General features: G+C 40.2%; 1 protein-coding gene across 3 annotated transcripts in view; it reads left to right on the top strand.

Annotated features, from left to right (window-relative positions):
- The first annotated feature begins 420 nt into the window (after positions 1-420).
- erbb4b (erb-b2 receptor tyrosine kinase 4b) overlaps positions 421-18,314 on the top strand; it is a 289,951-nt gene continuing 272,057 nt past the window's right edge. For all 3 annotated transcript variants that reach the window (XM_005451921.4, XM_019353299.2, XM_019353298.2), the window contains exon 1: positions 421-829. In XM_005451921.4, the coding sequence (XP_005451978.1) occupies positions 751-829 (79 nt within the window). In that variant the 5' untranslated portion in view covers positions 421-750. The remainder of the gene's footprint in view (positions 830-18,314) is intronic.

The raw sequence follows: 18,314 nt of genomic DNA, 5'->3' as shown, positions 1-18,314 counted from the left end.
AAAATGGGAACTTAGTAAACATAAAACCTGATGAAACTGCTATTTCCATTCTAAGCATCAATTTTATGTACTGTTCTCACGGTTTAGTATTAAATCAAATCTTAGAAGATGAAAATATACCTTATCCGGATCACATATTTCATAGCATATGGGAATCCACCAATGGTAAGTGGTATTCAGTTCTATTTTACTCAGTACACCCATAAATCCTTCTGGCAGGATTTATCTCTGCTGTGTTCGGTGTGACAGGTGCAACAGTGCCGACGCACAAATTCATGAGGTTTTGGCATCTTGTGGTAACCAATGGGACAATGCATTAAGTCTAAACTGGCGGGGTTAAGGATGATGGTCGGGTACCTGTGCCAATCGCAGTGCGTGTAGGAGGAGTTCGGCGACTGGGAGGTGTGTCTGAAAAATGCGAGTCTGCAGCTGCATACTGTATCCAAGTCGGGGAGTAATGCCATGAGTACTGCTTTACACTGTTTAGACAAGCTTTTCAGAGCGTGCGTAGGAAACTATTATTCGACTGTTTCTGCTGTCAAGTAAGCCACAATTTTAAGCCCGAAGGCTCAGAGAGGACAGGAAAAGGACACTCGGACAAAAAGCAAACTTACTTAAAAGCAACAAAAGTCCCCAAAGTCGCACGCTCAAGAGGCGTCAAACGCAAACGATCCATCCTTTCTGGCTGCTTCAGGGAAGGATACGCTGCTGGACATGTGAATTTAAAGGGGATACTTGCTAAGCACAACAATGAAACCAACGACTGCCCAGTGTTGCTTCGGCTTTCTTCTGACTTGCCTCTTGTTTGGGTTCAGCTTTTCACAATCAGGTGAGTGAATTCCAACCCTATGCTCCCCAGTGCGCAAAACTGTGTGTCCGCGGAGCTGGTTAGTGCGCGCTGAGCGCAGCACAACTACCCACCGAGCATACTTTTCTGTCACTGTTCTTTGTTGCGCATATGGCTATTGGAGCTTATCATATCACATCAAACACGCTAATACGGTTTCACCAGCAGCACTGAATTCTAACGCCGGAGAACGTCTTAAACAACAGCCAATGAAATGACGTAAAGATCACAGTTGCACAGAGACACAGGTGTTGGTCAGAGCAGATGGCAGGTTGTAGCAGTACATCTGACAAGCCGAAAGGATCCAGGCGAGCGCGTCGCTCCGTCTTCTTGCGCAGAGCGGCACTGTTGAATCTGGAGAGAAATGAGAGCATTTGTTGTTCATCACACGTGTCCTCAGGACATAGCTAGACAAACACAGAGGAGTTATAGCCTTGGTTTACAACAGGCTATTGTGCTCCTGTTTTCCCTCCTGTGGACAGACAGGCTGTCTAACGCATAACTATTTCAAAAGTTGCTTTCAATCTCTGCTCTTTCGTCCCATTCTGACTAATTTATCCCAATAATCACAACTGTCGTCATGATAATAAGACGCAACCCCATGGTTACTGTTTTTTGATGAATTCGGCTGGTTGGACAGTGGGTTGTATTTACAGTAACAGCTTGAGGCTCCGCAAGTAGTCACCCGGTGGTTCAGACTACTTCAAACCGTTGAGTCCTGCAGAGACTGCTGTGGGAACGCTCTCTATATTACTAGGCTTTTTGGCTTGTTGTTTGTGTTGATCTGTGTAACTCTCACCTGTGCAAACGGTGATAACAGTGGCGAACATGTACGTGCATTCTGTAATCAGGATAAAAACAAAGCGGATTATAGTCAAATTAGATTATTCCTCGTTTTATAGTAAATGCCCACGGGGATCCCGTGGAGCACAAATTGACGACCATCGTTGCAGCGCACGGGACTTTTCGCTCTGACAGTAGCAGTACTGTTTGTAGAGTGCAGGGGCGCTCTTTACGCATAGGGAGGTATAGGTGCACTCAGCGGTGTCTGTGCGTCTTCGTGTGTGTGTGTGTGTGTGAGAGAGAGAGAGAGAGAGAGAGAAAGGGAGAGAGAGATTAGTTAGAAAAAGCAATACCACCTCATCAACCACCATCATCACCACAGATAATCACATTTTCGGACGACTACGACTAAAATGAGACTAAATCCAAGTATCGGCTGCACTGACACAGCATCTCTAGATCGTAATTCAAACACAGTCGTTTTCCCCTCATGCTGCCTGTTAAACTGTTTCACCGCATATCTTAGAGTCATGTTTATGTGACTTAAGGCGTATAACACCACAAACAAAAAACAGTGTACTCACTGTTTTTACTGTTCAAACTTGTTACTCTGCAGTTTTGTTTGAAATATATGTACTTGTATCCATCCTTCGAAAATGACTGCATTTTTCTTGTGGTCATTTTTTTGTTTGTTTGTTTAGTGCTCATGTGCTAATGCAGTGTATGGGTCTCCAAAAAAAGTCAAACATTTCAAACAATATAAGTTCTTTTGGCACCACGTCTCTCGCGATTTTTTAAGCATCATATTGCGTTAAATGTGATGTGTAATGTGCACATATTAGGGCAGATCTAACATTGTAACCCGTGTTTTAATAAATCCTCGTGTGTGAGAGCCTTACAGCTGAGAGACAGTGACTGAATTAAAATGTTGAATGCAGTTCAGGAGACAGGGCATGGAGGGATGCTTCCACATGTTTTTTTTTTTTTTTTTTGCTTTACACTCACCACGTGTGCTGCACGACGTCAAAATAATATTCCTAACATAATATATTGTTGTTCCAAAATAAAAGCGGTTATATATTTTTGCTCATTTATTTTAGAAAACTTAATTTTTGATAACATTACTTTATCCCGGGGGGTTGTCTTAATCGTGTCCGAGCAAGGCGCATATTTCGAAGTTAAATTTACATTTTTTAATTGATTTTTTTTTTTTTAATAACATCCGGAAAGAAAAATATGGATTTCGTTATAGATTATCTGACGCACCTGTGTATGAAGATCACAGTCTTAATGTCTTTTCAGACTAGACAAGCTTCGGCCAACAGTGAAGCTCCAAATCATTTCAATTTAATTGGGAAATAGTAAAATAACATAAAACGAAACAGAACAGAAACGGATGCTCAAATATGTGTTCGCGTGTGTGTGTGTGTGTGTGTGTGTGTGTGCGTGCGCGCTCGGATGTGAGCGCGTCCTGACGCCAGGACTTCGCGTGTGTTATGATGTTCAGTTGAAAAATAAGAAAATGCACATGCGTTCATGCTCAAAGTTTCTTTTTCTTGAGTTTCCTCACTTAACGTTGGCATCTATCTTAATATGTCCCAAGATACAAATATCCATAAATATGCATAACATCCTCAATTGAATCCTTTGCTTTAAAATTTTATGAACTTTTCATCACCTTCATGTCATTTATTTTCTTCTGTTTAGTGTTAAAAACGCCACTTAAAGAAAATCCTGTGCTAAACTGGACTCTTCATGACAGCAGGGTACATGCCTGCAATATGCTGAATGTCCCCCATGTGAGTCCACTGTGCACACTCCTCTTCACTGGACTGCAGTTTCACACTACAGCTGAACAAGTTTGGAAATTGATACAGCTTGCAATTCTGAACCATATGGCGACATTCCAAAACTCTGTTTGTGTTTATGAATATTCATATATTTTGTGCACAGGAGTGCATTCGAATCATCTGTTGAATGCCTCTGCGTGTGCGTGGAGTTTTTTCACTTGCGTGTAATCACTGCAATCTGGATAAACTACATCCCTAAATGAGCCTGTTTTACAGCTTTGAGCGGCGTCTTCTTTCCTAATTTGCTGAACAGAATGCGACTACAACCTTTAACTTACAGTGGCACTCACTGTTTATTGGGTTGAAACTGACAGTACTGTCAAATTTGTAAGCTGATGTGTGTGGTCACAGTATGTGTTACATTTAAGGTTTGAGGGTGACACTGACAGGGAACCTACTAGAAAGGGAGACAAGATAATTCTTTTTTTTAAACCAGTTTCTGCACCTTTTACAGGAGACCCTGGCACTTCTTGTAAATGTCTCCTCATTGTATATTTTTACTTTTTATCCAGCATCAAGGATAATGAAAGAATGATATGAAACTGAGGAGCCAACATAGCTGGGCTTTGGCACAGACCACGCTTACAGTCCTATCTGCTGTCACCCATTAAAGAAGCTTTGACCGTCTACCACCACCAGGCATTTTATTAGAAGGAAAAAGAAAAGAAGAACATAAACATTTGTGCTTTTGTCCTTTCTTTATTGGCCAGAGTAACAGATAGGGAGCAATATAAAGCCACTTTTCCACTATAAAGAAAATTCAGTTACCGCTATTATAGCCTGATGCAAGACCCTCCTGTATTGTTTTTAAAAGCTGCTGAAATTATTTTAAAAAATATGGAAAACAGGCTATTTTTAGAATTTGAGAAAAGGACCGTTAGATGCACATATATGTAGCTTTTAGATTAATCTCTCTGGTGAGTCAGTGTTTCCTCTTTAATGATAAAAATGTAAAAACAGACAATGATTTATTGTGTTATTTAAACCCCCAGCCAGCCAGACTAAGAATCTTCTCTTTGTGCAATCGAGAGTGTTTGCAGTGTAGTATTGTAGGAAATCATTAAGATTTATGTGTACTGGCCTACTGATTAAAGAATATTACACAATATCATTTAGCTACTACCAGAATGTCTTATAACAGTTCACTATTGTTTACTTAGCACTGAATTTCCAAATGTTTTTTGAGAGTTTTCTTTTCTGAACACACACGTAGAAGTATCGTGTTGGATCTTTGCTGGGCTTATAACCAGTCAGGTTCCTATCTACATCAGCAGAAATGATTGGCTCATATCCTCTGTGACCTTTGCAAACGATGCACCTTCATTTATCACCTGCCATTACAAACGCACCATACATCCAGGTCTATTTTGACATGTGTCATTCTCAGCTTAGCTAATAAATGTCCCTTTAGTGAGGGATGTCATAATTAGATCAGAGGCCATCACCCATGGACGTGCATCCCTTAATTTGGGCAGCTGTTTATAGCACATCTGTATAAAAAAATGCAACTTCTATGTTTGAAACATGACTTTCAAGCTATTAGATTACTTTAGATCTGATAAGGTGTCTTAACTCTTGAAGACAGAATGCTTGTTTCATGTTTATCACTCATTCCGTCTGTGCTCCTATGCTTTTATGATTTCTCTTTTTTTCCTCTCTGTAAATTGAGCAAGCTTTGAGTTTTTGTGTTTGTTGGAGAGAGAATGAAAGCAAAGGGAGTGAGAGAAAGACATGCAAATAGAAATGCTGATTGCCTCCGTGTAACATGGCCCTGAGTGCTGAATACACAGCAACCAAAGTCCTTCATTAACAAGGTAGTGCAGCAAACACTCATATACACAAACAGGAGCGAGGCCCTGCTTGGTATCTTTGACAATGTACTCTAGCTATTTTAGACAGATGGGGGACTGAATTTTAGTTGGGGGAAATCAATCAGATGGACCTTAATTAGGATGGCACGTATGCTTTTAGGGCAACCAAAAAGAGCTTGCCGAAGGAAAAGAAAAGAAAAAACTGTGCTTTTGCTACCATTCAGCTTTTTGTGTGTGTTATGGTCCAATACGCAACACTCCAAGAAAAGAGGACACGTGTCAGCCAAAAATAATAGTAAAATAAAATAAAATTTCTGAACAGACTTGCTTTCTCTTTATCGCTGGTGGTGCAAGGTTCATGTCTGCTATCAGGGTAAATATAAATATGAAAAATAGACTTACATGTTTTTGGCCTGTCTATAATTAAGCCTAAAGTAAGAGTGTCAGGGCCTAAATCTGTTCTGCTATCAGCCATATTCTTGTAGCTATCAATCTAATAACTTCTTCATTATTTTTTCAAAGTTAAATATTCTCAGATTTGGATTTTGGTAATACACATAATATTTCTTTTTAACATTCTTCATTATTTTTAATTGGATAAATATAAAGTTACCAGTGCAGATTGGTGTCAATGTGCGTAGCAGATTGACACACACCCAAACTCCTACACACTTATACACATACCCACATTCTGACACTGCCTTGACCCTGGGCCATCACTCTGATGTACAAGGCAAATGTGCAGGATCCAGGCCCCTGAATGCCTCAGCCCTGCGTGCACTAAACAATGTAGATGTTGGGAGTCTGAACGCACCATGTATGTCTGTCAGTCAGTGAGACTTTTGATCTGCTTTGTTGTTGCTGCTACTCTTCTAACAATAAGCCTGTCTGTCCTCTGCATCCTCCTGGAGGGCTGCAGGAGGCTGTCAGGCGCCGACCCTTTTGACAACCGCATCTTGAGGGTTTCAAAATGTGGCGACAAAGGGTTTGGGAAACGTACATATACTGTGTGTTTGTGTGTGCGTGCATGTGTGTGTGTTATGACTTTGTCTGTCAGTGCGCGTGTGGATGCACGGTTGAAGGGATAGAGGGTGACTGACAGACTAACCAAGCTCCAGAGACTCTCTCTCTGCTCCAGTGTCTGCTTGTTCGTCTTCCTCCGCCCACCCTCTGCCTTCATCTGTGGCTTTGTAAGCCTCCACATAATGTGGGAGCCTTAAAATGACAATGGAAATTATGGCTAATCTTTGTTAAGACACACTCATTACTGCCACGTTTTAGAATGAGAGTCCGATGATAAGACTTGGTCTGCCATGCCTTTCTTTCTTTTTTTCCCCCCCCGCTCTGAAGAGACAGCCTGACATGCTGGAGTGATGTGTTTTATTCTCACTTTTTTGTGTTATTTTTCTATTCCCGCTCACAGTTAATAATGGTGGCAAACATATGAAAGGATGATAATAGGCTGACAACTTGGGCATGAAAGACTGGCTCCACCTTCAAACGAGCTTTTCATGCAGTTCTGCATGTGGGTGTGTGTTAAAGGGCTGATTTCTCTCGACTCTGTGCGTCTCTGTCTCTTTCCTCTTTTAGTAATCCCCTTCTAAAATATTCATAGCTAATCTGCATGTACAATGTAATTACAGACAGCTGTGAGTGATATCGGATATGGCCGGCAGAACACATGCTTCCCACAAAATCTTGATTTGGTGATTTGCGAGCTTGAATAAATATGTAGCAGACATGTCGGTTAAGACTCTTTACAATAGGTGATATCAAACAAACTACGCTTTTAATAACTCTGTCAGCAAACTTATAGCAAGAGATCCCAATCATTGTCATGCCAAAACCCCATAATGCAATAAATATTTTTGATTTTGTCTTAGGAGCTGTAATGATGCTGCCCCGTCCTTTATGTGCTTAGTGCTCATTAACTGTGGTCGCTGCAGCAGATTAAAATATGTCCCTAAACTATCCCTCATGTTTTTTTTCTGTTTTGCACCCCGCCACTCGAACCCCGTTCCCGTATTTTGAATCCTGCAGGCTTCCATTTGGTGTTAATGGAACGGTGTGCCCTGTATGCTATTCTTGCAGGTCGATTTTTCACTCGTGCATGAGTTGGGGGTGGGGGTGGGGGTGGGGTGTCCTTTTAAATGAAGCACTTGGTGTTTGTGACCTGTAATAAATGAGTTTGCAGTCAGTCATGGCAGCTGTAAGGAGACATCTGGGAACGAGAGTGAGAGAGAAAGAAAGGGAGATATTCAGACTTCACCGGGAAACAGTTTATCTATGCGAGGATGAAAAATGGTTGCACCAAACACGCTATCACTTATACAACAAATGGAAATCCTATTGTAAAATTCCCGCAGTTTACCACACAAACGTCAGGGAAAAAATGCAGCGAGTAAAAAATAATACCGCCGATAATCCAACACCATCGGGATTAATGATGATCTTACTATTCAATACCAAAGGGAAAAAAAAATGTAAAAATGGGTACCACACACACACTATACACTGTGGCTTGGGAGTTTCTGTCTGAATATTAGGCAAATATTTATTATTCATCTTGTAGATGAGGAAAAACAATGACTGCTGTAAAGCATCAACCAGAAAGTCAAACAGGCAGAGACAAAGATAATGAAGTATAAAGCATGTAAAAAGTAAAAAAGGGGGCTCAATTTTCATTACCAATTCATCATTGGGGGAAAAAAGTCTTTTTCAGCCTTTAGTCTCATCATCTAAATTCCCAACATGTCAGACAATGCATTTACTTTAATCATCATCCTTTTTTGTGTTTATACTATCTAAATACCATCCTAATTGTGGACAAATGTTTTGACATACTACCCTTTACAAAACTGACTGCTGGGGTTATTCTGCTAACATTAAAAGATCACCTGAGTTCATAAAAATGGCTTCAGGAGTCTGCAGTGGAATGCTGATTTGAACCAGAAAATAGTGGAAAGTCACTGCTTGGTGGAGTAATTACAGAGTTGAAAGTATTGATCGACTCTCATTATTGTTAGTTATGGTCCATAATATCAAAGTCAAAGGTAGCTCCATGTATAGCTTCTGTTAATTAAATTGTTTTTTAGAAATTCAAGTCCAACATTTACTAGCAGACTGAAGCTGTGACCTAGAAGACCTTTTTTCTTTTGCTTGAAATGTAACATTTTGCATTTTTATATGAATTTAACTTTCTGGATTTATTTTCAAAATACGAAGACCTTAAACAAAATGATTGGTACTCTTGGTATTCCTGGTTTGTGTGGCTGTCACTCGTATGAAGCAGCAGTCACCTTGCAGCAGAGCAGAAATAGTGCAGCTCTTTTCCCCTGGATGTGAAGGTACATAAAGCACAAGATGAGAGGAGCAGGAAAGGCAATTGACCTTGGCTGCTTTTGGGGGCTGGCTATATAGCCATCAGGTTAGATGCTATGGTTATGCAGTCTGGAGAAGAGGGAGGAAAATAAGGGGACAGTGCTGAGTACGGCAGTTATTGTTCATAGAGTCGAAAAGCAGATTTGAATTCGTAATTGTTGAATTTGAACTATAATGAAAATGTACTGAAATGGAAATTATGTGTGTGCAGTTGTGTGATTAAATGTGGGTGGGTGGGATGGTACTTTATATCTAGAGGTGCTGACTAAGTATAAGGCAGGTCCAAAGTCAACCCTGCCATTTTACCCTGCTGTGCTAGACTGTTTACCTGAGACAGGGATGCTTTATCTCAGCCAGTCACCAGAGCATGTGTAAACACACAGGGGGGAACACACAGCATATCATACGGTTTTCAGCTCCCCCTGCCTTTGTTCCAAAACCCCTCTCCCACAGAGAGACATTATCCCCTGATGGCAAGGTGAATGGGGTGCTGATGTAAGATTATTTGTAGCAGCCAAAAAGAGGCAGGAAAAAAAGAATGGGGGGTATCCGAATAGGAAAAAAAATCCTAATTTTAGTCAGAGAAGGTCAGCCAGGAAGCTGGGTACACAGGAGTAGAGGTGTCTTTCTGTGGAGGATGGGACATGGGTGAGTGTCTTGGGAGTCTTGGTTAAAGTAGTCGCTATCACAGCAGCTGGACGGACAATTAATCAGAAACTGCCCAGGGGGGAAACCGAGGCTCTGACGTGGACACTTTATTCTGCAGGACACACACACATGCGCACACACCTGCTGATAGGCTCTCCCATAGCTTTGTCACCTCTTTCCTTGTGCTTCTGTTCTTTTGCTATCTTATTTCCTTCTCCTCGACCTGCTTTCAGTGCTCATCTCCCTTCTTACACTGCTCTTTTTCTTCTTTCCTTTTTCTAATGCTTTCTCTTCTGGCCTTGACTGTCCTTTTGTTTCTTTTGCTCTCCTCTCCACTGCTCTGTTCTTCTCCAACATGTGTTTAGGTCTGCAAACCGCTTGATGAGAATCAGTTGAAAGTGCCTCTTGTGATGTGACAGCTGACTCCAAAGTCTGTAGGAGTTGCTGCAGAGGGAAGGAGACATGGAGGTTGGAGGAGAAGAAAAATAAGGTGAAAGAGGGTTGACTAGTGGCTATACATTACCTTAACCACCCCGTCCTTCTTCTTTGCTTTCATCCCTACATTTCTGCCAATCCATCCCTTCTCTTTCCCCACGGCTAGCACCAAGTGATTGATGTATTTGAGTTTGACATGGCCCGGTTCACCCGAGGGCATTAGCAAGGACACTGGTGAGACTTAGCCAGATGCTGGGGAAAGGCAGACAGAGAAAGTAGACGATAAAGAAAGGAAAGAGCACTCGACACTGTTGACCACTATGGCTTGCTACGGTTACTAGGGTGAGTAATCTTTTTCACGGTACACCTGTCCTTATTCACCTTGCGGCTTTTTCAGTATGGTTCAAGTAACATGGAATAACATGATTGTAACTGAGTGTACACACAAAATGTAATTATTTAATCAATTCCTTTATCTCTCAGTACTACATGTAGAAACAATTTTTGAATTTTCCAAGCCTCTGCCTAAAAGAACCTGTAGTTCACATATTTAGATCAACTGTCTTGGTTGTTCCTCATCTTCAACCTCAACCTCTCGTCTTTTAAACAGTCTTACTTAAAAATATGCTGTCATTATTGTTGTGTGTATTGAAACAGACATAGGCGATGTCGCCGATGTCGGGATCATAAGTGCATCTTCAATAAGCCCTCGGTGTCTCTTTCCTCAATTGGAGGCAGGCTGCGTAGTGCTTTACCCTCCAGGGGGGTCCGGGTCTCCCACCAAGCTAACACCCACTTGACATGAAGCCGTCAAAGGGGGAACAAGGCCCACAGTGTCTCCCTGCCCCAAGTGCTTTGTCCTGGAGGAGGCTCCCGCCGTTGCACCCAGCTCCCAGCCTCACGTGACGTGCATGAAGATGAGGGAAGCACTTGCCTGCACAGAGCCAGGCAAAATAAATCCAAATATGGTCCCATGTGTTTACGATGGCAGTGAGTTGCACGATGTATTAAAAAGAAACAGACAAGAAAACTCAGAACGAATGTTGTTGTTATAAATCCCAAACTGATCTTGGGGTCAAATTCTCACACGTCTCTGAGGTAAATTATTGGTGTTGTTTTTGAGAAAATTGCCACAATTATATCAGAATTCCAGAAGAATTAGAAGAAGGTTATCTGGAACGCTCCTGGGACATTCTCATAATTGTTCTATGTATTAGAAAAAACACAGAAATACGTTTATAAAGACAATATATTTACTTCATAAAGATTGAAATGGGTAGAAAGATTTAAAAGAAAGCAGTAATTATGAATAAGATGCTTTCCACTACTGACTGTCAGATTTATTAAGCAACCAAAATCTACTCTTTAGACCCCAGACAACATATTAACCAACACCAGTTGTATTAATTAACTAAAGCTGGTTTCAGGGCCCCTACTGATATTCCAGGTATAATATGTGCTGGAACAAAACTACCCTGTTAAAGAACATTTCATTCTGTTAGCTAAAAAGAAAACAAAACAGTTTTTTATTGATTGGCAAAAAGCAGGAAAAACACAGTCAAACATAAATCTAGAATTAATGCTTATACCTGGAATGCAAGCGAATAAAAGTCCATTGTCAGGTCTGAGTTGGCTTAAATAAGATGTTCTTCACAGCGCAGGCAACAGAATTCTACAACTTAATGGAGCTAAACAACCAGTAGGCTGGCAAGCAGAAGTAGAAGTTAACAAGTATCTGTCTAAGTTTGGTTTTATGTAGCTTTTTGGAGGTAGGGTACAGAAAAGCATAAAAACCTTCTTGAAGCATGTAATCCCGCATTTTCACCTGTCTGCCTCAAGTCTTCTCAGTAAATAGGCAGTTTTATCCACTCAGTGTTTGCAATATCTCCCAATCTCTGTCTGCATGGTGATGAGTGTATTGTGTATGTGTCACCCAGCTGTCTCCGAGTCTCAGACTGCCTGGCTATCTGAGCAGTAAACACAACAACAACAGGTATCTTCTGCTCTCCTTCTCACTGCCGCCTACCACACTTCAGGCTTTTGCTCTCTGTTTGGCTTGGCAGCAATGTGAAGTCAATAGGATGAATAAAACATACCTGAATCAGAGCCCTCTACCCTGGGAAATGTCAAGCTGTCAGTATAGCTTAATGGGAAAACATAGGGCCGATCCCAAGGGTCAGACAGTTTATTGTGCAGCACCTACAAAAATGCAGTCTTGCCACTTCGTTTGTTTGTATATCACAAACACACACATCCTTGTTTGCTTTACTAAGTCTCACCATAATGTGATAATCCATTATGTTTCAGAGTGACACAATATTTACCAGAGTGGAAAGTTTGTCTGCACTTGTGTTACTGTAAACCGCTTTGGGTAAAACCATCCGCCAAATTACATATGGTAAGTGCCTTTCATTCAACTGGTCTGTCGCTGACTAAAACCACCAAAAAAACATTTAGCATGCATTATTACACATATTACACGAGACTCATCTCACCCTGTGGTGGTGGTAGCTAACCCCTACAGCTAATTATCTTTAAATTAGGGCTGAGGTCTAGGTTTAATTAGGCCTAGCTACGAGGAGGGTTGAAGCACAGCACTAACTCCAGCAACTTCAGCTGCCAAACCTCATCAGCCTAATGGAGACTCAAACAACGAGGGCCCTCGGGGGCCTGACAGGCTGGCCTGACTTTCTGCCTTATGCCAACCAAAACCCGTACATATACACACACACACACACACACACACACAGTACACACACTACTATCCGAGCGAGGGCCAGATGTTTAAAGACGAAGTTAGAGTGAGGCAGGTTGTGTCAGTAGCAGAGAAGTTAAAATTTTAATAACATAATGGAATGGAATGTCTTGCTTGTGTATCACAGTTACTCATTTTCAGTCCCAACTACCTGTTTTCAAAACTACTAAAAATAGTTTACAGTCATCCTCATACATGACTTGATGAGGCATATAAATATATAGCCTATGAATCATATTTGTCACATGTATTGGTCTGATTGTTCTTGATAGTCATCTGGTGTAAGAGATGTTTTCCAGTCTTCCATACCAACGCCTGTTTCTTACCATTATTCCCTTGGCATCACCTACTGCTGGGAACAATACCTAGACTATCACCGCACTAACAGGGAAGTGCAGAGTGATGAATGCTTGATGACAGTAGGTGACACACGGATATGTCTAAACACAGTTACAGACACCAGCCGTGTATTATACCCACATAAAGCGCATGTATGTTTTGGCCCCAAAACTTGGACAGAATGTGAGAAGCAAGGCAGCCATTGAACTTTTCAGATTTTCCACTAACCATTTGCCCTACCATTTCCCTGAATTGCTTACTGTAACTGGAACAAGCACAAAGCTCTTGTTGTTAAGCCCATCTGAAAGTAATAACAAATGCCTGAAAGAACTACCAGACCTTGTTCTTCTTGTTTCCTTAAAATCTTTAAAATTCGTACCTCCCGCTGTTATATTGCACCACTACACTCCCTACACCACTTTGTTAGGTACATCTTTTTAGTACAAACTGGACCCCATTTTGTTTTCAGAGCTGCTTTAATTCTTCATGGCATAGATTCAGCAAGGTGCTGGAAACATTTGTGTGAGATTCTTGTCTATATAGACAAGACAGCATTACAAAGTTGCTGCAGATTTGTCGGCTGCACATTTATGATGTGAATCTCCCGTTCTACTATATCCCAAAGGTGCTCTATTGGATTGAAATCAGGTGACTGCAGAGGCCATTTATGTAAAGTAAACTCATTGTCATATTTAGGAAACCAGTTTGAGATCATTTGAGCTTTGGAACATGGCACGTTATCCTGTTGGAAGCATCCATCAGAAGATGGGTACACTGTGATCATAAAGGTATCAACATGATCAACAGCACTCAGGAAGGCTGTGGCATTTAAATGACGCTCAACTGGTCTGCCAAGAAAATATCACATGGCCCACACCATTATACCACTCCCACTTACCTGAACTTTTTATACAAGGGAGGATGGATCCATGTTGTTCACTCCAAAGTCTGACCCTACAATCCAAATGTCACAGCAACAATTGAGACTCATCATATCAGACTATGTTTTACCAATCTATAGTCCGATTCATGTGAGGCTGTAGCCTCAGTTTCCTGTTTTTAACGCAGAGGCATGATACCCACTGTGGTCTTCTGCTGCTCATCAGTTTCAAACTTAACGTGTCCATTCAGAGAATGCTCTTTTTTGGACCATTCTCTCTCAACCCTAGAGATGACTGTATGGGAAAATCCCAGTAGATCCTTCTTTTAAAACTCAGACAATTCCCTCTTGCACCAACAACCATGTCATTTAAATAATCACATATTTTCCCAATTTTGATGGGGAAGAAATGTGAAATACACTTGTTGCCGTGCTATTAGCAGATTAGCTACAATATTTGCATTAAACAGATGTACCTTAAAAAAAGTGACTGGTTGGTGTATATGGCTCCCTTACTACCTTGACTGCTTCTCATTCCCACTGCTTAACTATCAAAACTGAACAATGGTGAATATTCTAAAGTAATTCCAATCCAATGGTTTTGGTTTTGGTGATGTGCCAAAAAATAATAAATTATAATTTAAGAACTATAAATATGAAATTTCATTGGAATGAATAGTTCTATCAGTCTAAGAAAACATATTAAACTGCTTCATAAAGAAACTCAGTTTTAAACAAAAACTGTTTGCAATTCACAACAGTGCTCTGCGTCTTGCCAAAATACTTCTCTCATCTGTCTGTTAACCTGTCCTTTATTCATCAGACAGGGCCAGCACATAGATAAATAAAGACAGAGCAAAAATTGGCAGCAGGGGTATTTGTTCTGTGGGGCATGTTGGCCTCTTCTCTGCTCTGACAGCCAGTCTTTCTGAGAGGATTGAATGAAGGAGATGGGGCAGTGAAACTGGCAGGATGCTAATGGGTGTGATGCTAATGAGCTACGAGCCAATAAACAAGCGCTACCTCCCTCTCCCCTCACCTCTGATCTCCTCTCTTGTTTGTTTAACAACCTTGCAGGTATGATGAAGTGAATTCAGCCAGGATGCCAGAAATTACCAAAAAGCCAGTAATGGAAGAATGAGAACTGTAATGTGAGCTAAACGTACTCTTTTTGTACAGTCATAAATCTATTTATCACTGAAATAGAACCACATCTCCAAAACAGTCGTGTTTTTGTAAAAGTTGTGTCCGTTGTTGCGTTGCTGCTTATTCTGACAACACTTTGTAACAATCTGGGAACTGACAGGAGCACTTGCTTTGGTTTTGACAGCAAATTGTTTTTACCATTTTGGGTAATAAAGGATCTAACCTGCTTATTGATGATTTGTTTCATAGTGTGCCAAATGTTTTCAGTGTGTGACAGCTCTACATTGCAGGCCAATTTCACACATAGATAGTATCAAACAATAGTATTAGCATATTTGAATGTGGGCGCCAGCTTTCTAATAAACTAACTGGATGATTTCTTTTTTTAAATACATAAATGAGAAGTAAAAATAAGTAACCCCAACCCTTCCAGAGTTGTTATGAAGAATAAACTTTATAGTGGCCAAAAACCTTGTTTTGTACCAGTCTGTAAAAAATGCATTACATGCTGTAAAACTGGGAATATTAACATGGTATTGTCTCACTTTTGGCCAATGGTGACCAATGAAGGAACATTTTTGATGGTCATGATCTCGAGCAATGATATAGCACCTGGCTATATCATTCAGGATCAATGCTGCCTTCACCATTAATGCAAGTTGCCTATGCCACTAATGTATCCCAGTACCGTCACAGATAAATCATTGCCAGATGATCTCTCTCCTATTAGTCTGAAGGATCATCCTAATCGAAATATTGGGGGGAAAAGGGATTTTAAGACCTTAAGGGAGTTTCCCACAGTTTGAAACAAGCTTGGTCTGAGAGAAGGTGATGGTATTTCTTAACCTTGTTTTTTTTAATGTTATTTATTTTTAGTAGTTAAAAATTTAAAACTAATTGTAGTTTTAAAGTTGTCCATTTGGTATGCTTATTTATAGATATTTATGAATCAGAATAAATAAATGTCAGTTTGATAGTCAGTCATGTCCCTGACTTGTTGCTCAGTGATCCTATTAGCTTTTTAAAAAGGCTGCTAATTTCTTCATTTTTCTGTGAGGATTATCATTTTTTGGATGTATGATGATCTAAAATGACAAAACAAAACTTTTTTTTTAAGTGTGTTGCTGGTTTTAAATTTAGGGGGGATATTTGATATTTGATTTGATGTTAAAAATCATTTATAAATTGATTTTCAATCAATTTAATGACATTTTACAGCATCCTGACCGGAACCGTAGTTGTGCTATTAATACAATTTAATACACCTCATTTTATGAAATCTCCATATGGTACAAACTGAGGTTTTATGTTTAAAGAATATTGTAAAGAATATTCTAAAAAATGTACGAGTGTGAGTAAATTTTTTATACTTGAGTGTGCTCAAACAAGCCGAGTTTTGCACACATCTATACTTCTCAAGACAATTTCAAGCAAAATTGTGGTACTTAAACATGAGTAGGCCATTTTGGTGCACTTCACACCTGGGAAATAACACAAAATTGACTCCAAAATAACCATCTTACCCTCACCCTTTTATGCTTATAGGTGCTTTTCTGTGCTTTTTACCCTCTTTCTCTTTAACAATTGGTATTGTCCCCTCTTTCCTACCCTGGAGAAATGTCACTTGGGCGGGCATCGTCCGTCAAACTGGCATCTCTGACAGAGTGCTCGGCTAAAAGGCCATGCTCCGATTGGCATGGGATCCCCTGGCTGCTCTGTGTCAAGCTACAGTCTTCTTTCCTCTCCTCTTCGTGTTATCGTTGTTGGGGAGGCATTTTTAATAATCATCTCTCTCTCTCTGTCTAATTATAATCGTTTTTAATTATTTTTAAGAGAAAAAAAACGTCGAACATGCAATCAATATTCTGAAGAAATGCATGGCAAATTCTTTTACTGGTCTGACAACACTATTAATTGCTCATTTTGCTTTAGCTTCTCACAATTCAGTTTGATGGGGATGAAAAGTGACCACAGGCTGTTTATAGTGGGTGGAGGGAGGTCTCAGTCTATCTCCTGCTTTTTTTTTCTTTTTTTCCCCTCCTTCCAGTGATTAATATTGATTACTCACAAGCAACTGAATACAGCCAAGTCTCTCTGTCACTTTGAATGCAGGTTAGGCCAACTTGCCTTCTTCAGGATAAAGTCTTTTTAATTAAGTGTGAACAACTTAAATTGACCCATACTAAATGTTGTGTAATGTCTCTGTAGTCTTTCCAACTAAGTGTTCTTCTGAAAGAATTTTGTCGCATCTCAAAATTATATTGACATGCGTTTGTAAAATTGTGTTTGTACATTTTTTCCCTTTAAATTTTCAGCCCTGCTTACATAAAAGATCAGGTCACTGTTGAGGTTAAAGATGGCTCTGGAAATTTGAAAATAAATTATAAATTTCTTTTTAAATGTAGTGACTCTTACTTTAGTCTGGAGATGGTTTAGCTGGCGATGGCTGCGGTCAGAGATGATTTGAGGGCATGCTGCACTGCTGACACGCTCAGTTCTGTCTCTTTTATATTTTATCTACTGAGCAAAAACAATACTGTTGGCCAGAGCTGACACAGGCCACAGAAGGCAACTTCATATTTGTGTGTATGTGTCTACTGGAGGTGTATGATATGTGCAAGTGCATACTGTAGATGTCATAGAAGTGTTTGCTTTTAATCAACAAAGTCATGGAGAAGTAAGAATAAGGTAAGGTGAAGTGATGAGCCGTATCCTATTACTGTCCATCAACTAATGCTCTTTATGCCAGAAATTCATAGATAACACAACTTCTGTGCCTTTGTAGTTGATTTGTGTGAACTGCCTGTTCCAATGATATAAGACTATAAACACACAAAGACAAAAAAAAGACTGCAACAGCAACAACAAAACTTCACATCTCTGATAGATTGCTAAATAAATTACAGGAAATAGTTAGAAACAACTAATTCTTCCTGGATTCTTAAAGAGTTAGAAATCCTGAGAACTTTTTAACTTAAGCTGAATGCCTTTATCTGATTTCTGAATGCAAAATTGCTCTATTTGTGTAACGTGTGAAACTGCAGTGCCGACGAGTCGGTGGGCAAAGAAGATGCCTTGCTGCATGTATCCATTCGATTATGTCAGTAGTGAGTGTTTGCTCCCATCTCTGAGCTGGAATTGCTCATACAGTACAATAATTTGCGAGACTACACGTGTTTTTGTGCAAAACGGGACATCTGGATTAATCTGCGCAGAACCCGATTTCATGCCGTTGTCTCTTTTTGGAGCGTGATACAGTATCTGCCTGCTGATGTATGTCGTGTGCGCATTTGGTTGTATGGGAGTAATGTAGCTAATGTAATGAATTTCACATGACAGGTGAATGTGTTACTTTTACATGGCCTGCAACAAAATGCACCCAACATAACCTAGGCAATGTTTAGCAAGGCGCAGGGTTTCCAAAGTTCTTTCTCCTTAT

Source organism: Oreochromis niloticus, linkage group LG16 (genome assembly GCF_001858045.2).
Source record: "Oreochromis niloticus isolate F11D_XX linkage group LG16, O_niloticus_UMD_NMBU, whole genome shotgun sequence".
Taxonomy (NCBI): Eukaryota; Metazoa; Chordata; class Actinopteri; order Cichliformes; family Cichlidae; genus Oreochromis; species Oreochromis niloticus.
This window is presented reverse-complemented; position numbering and strand designations above follow the sequence as displayed.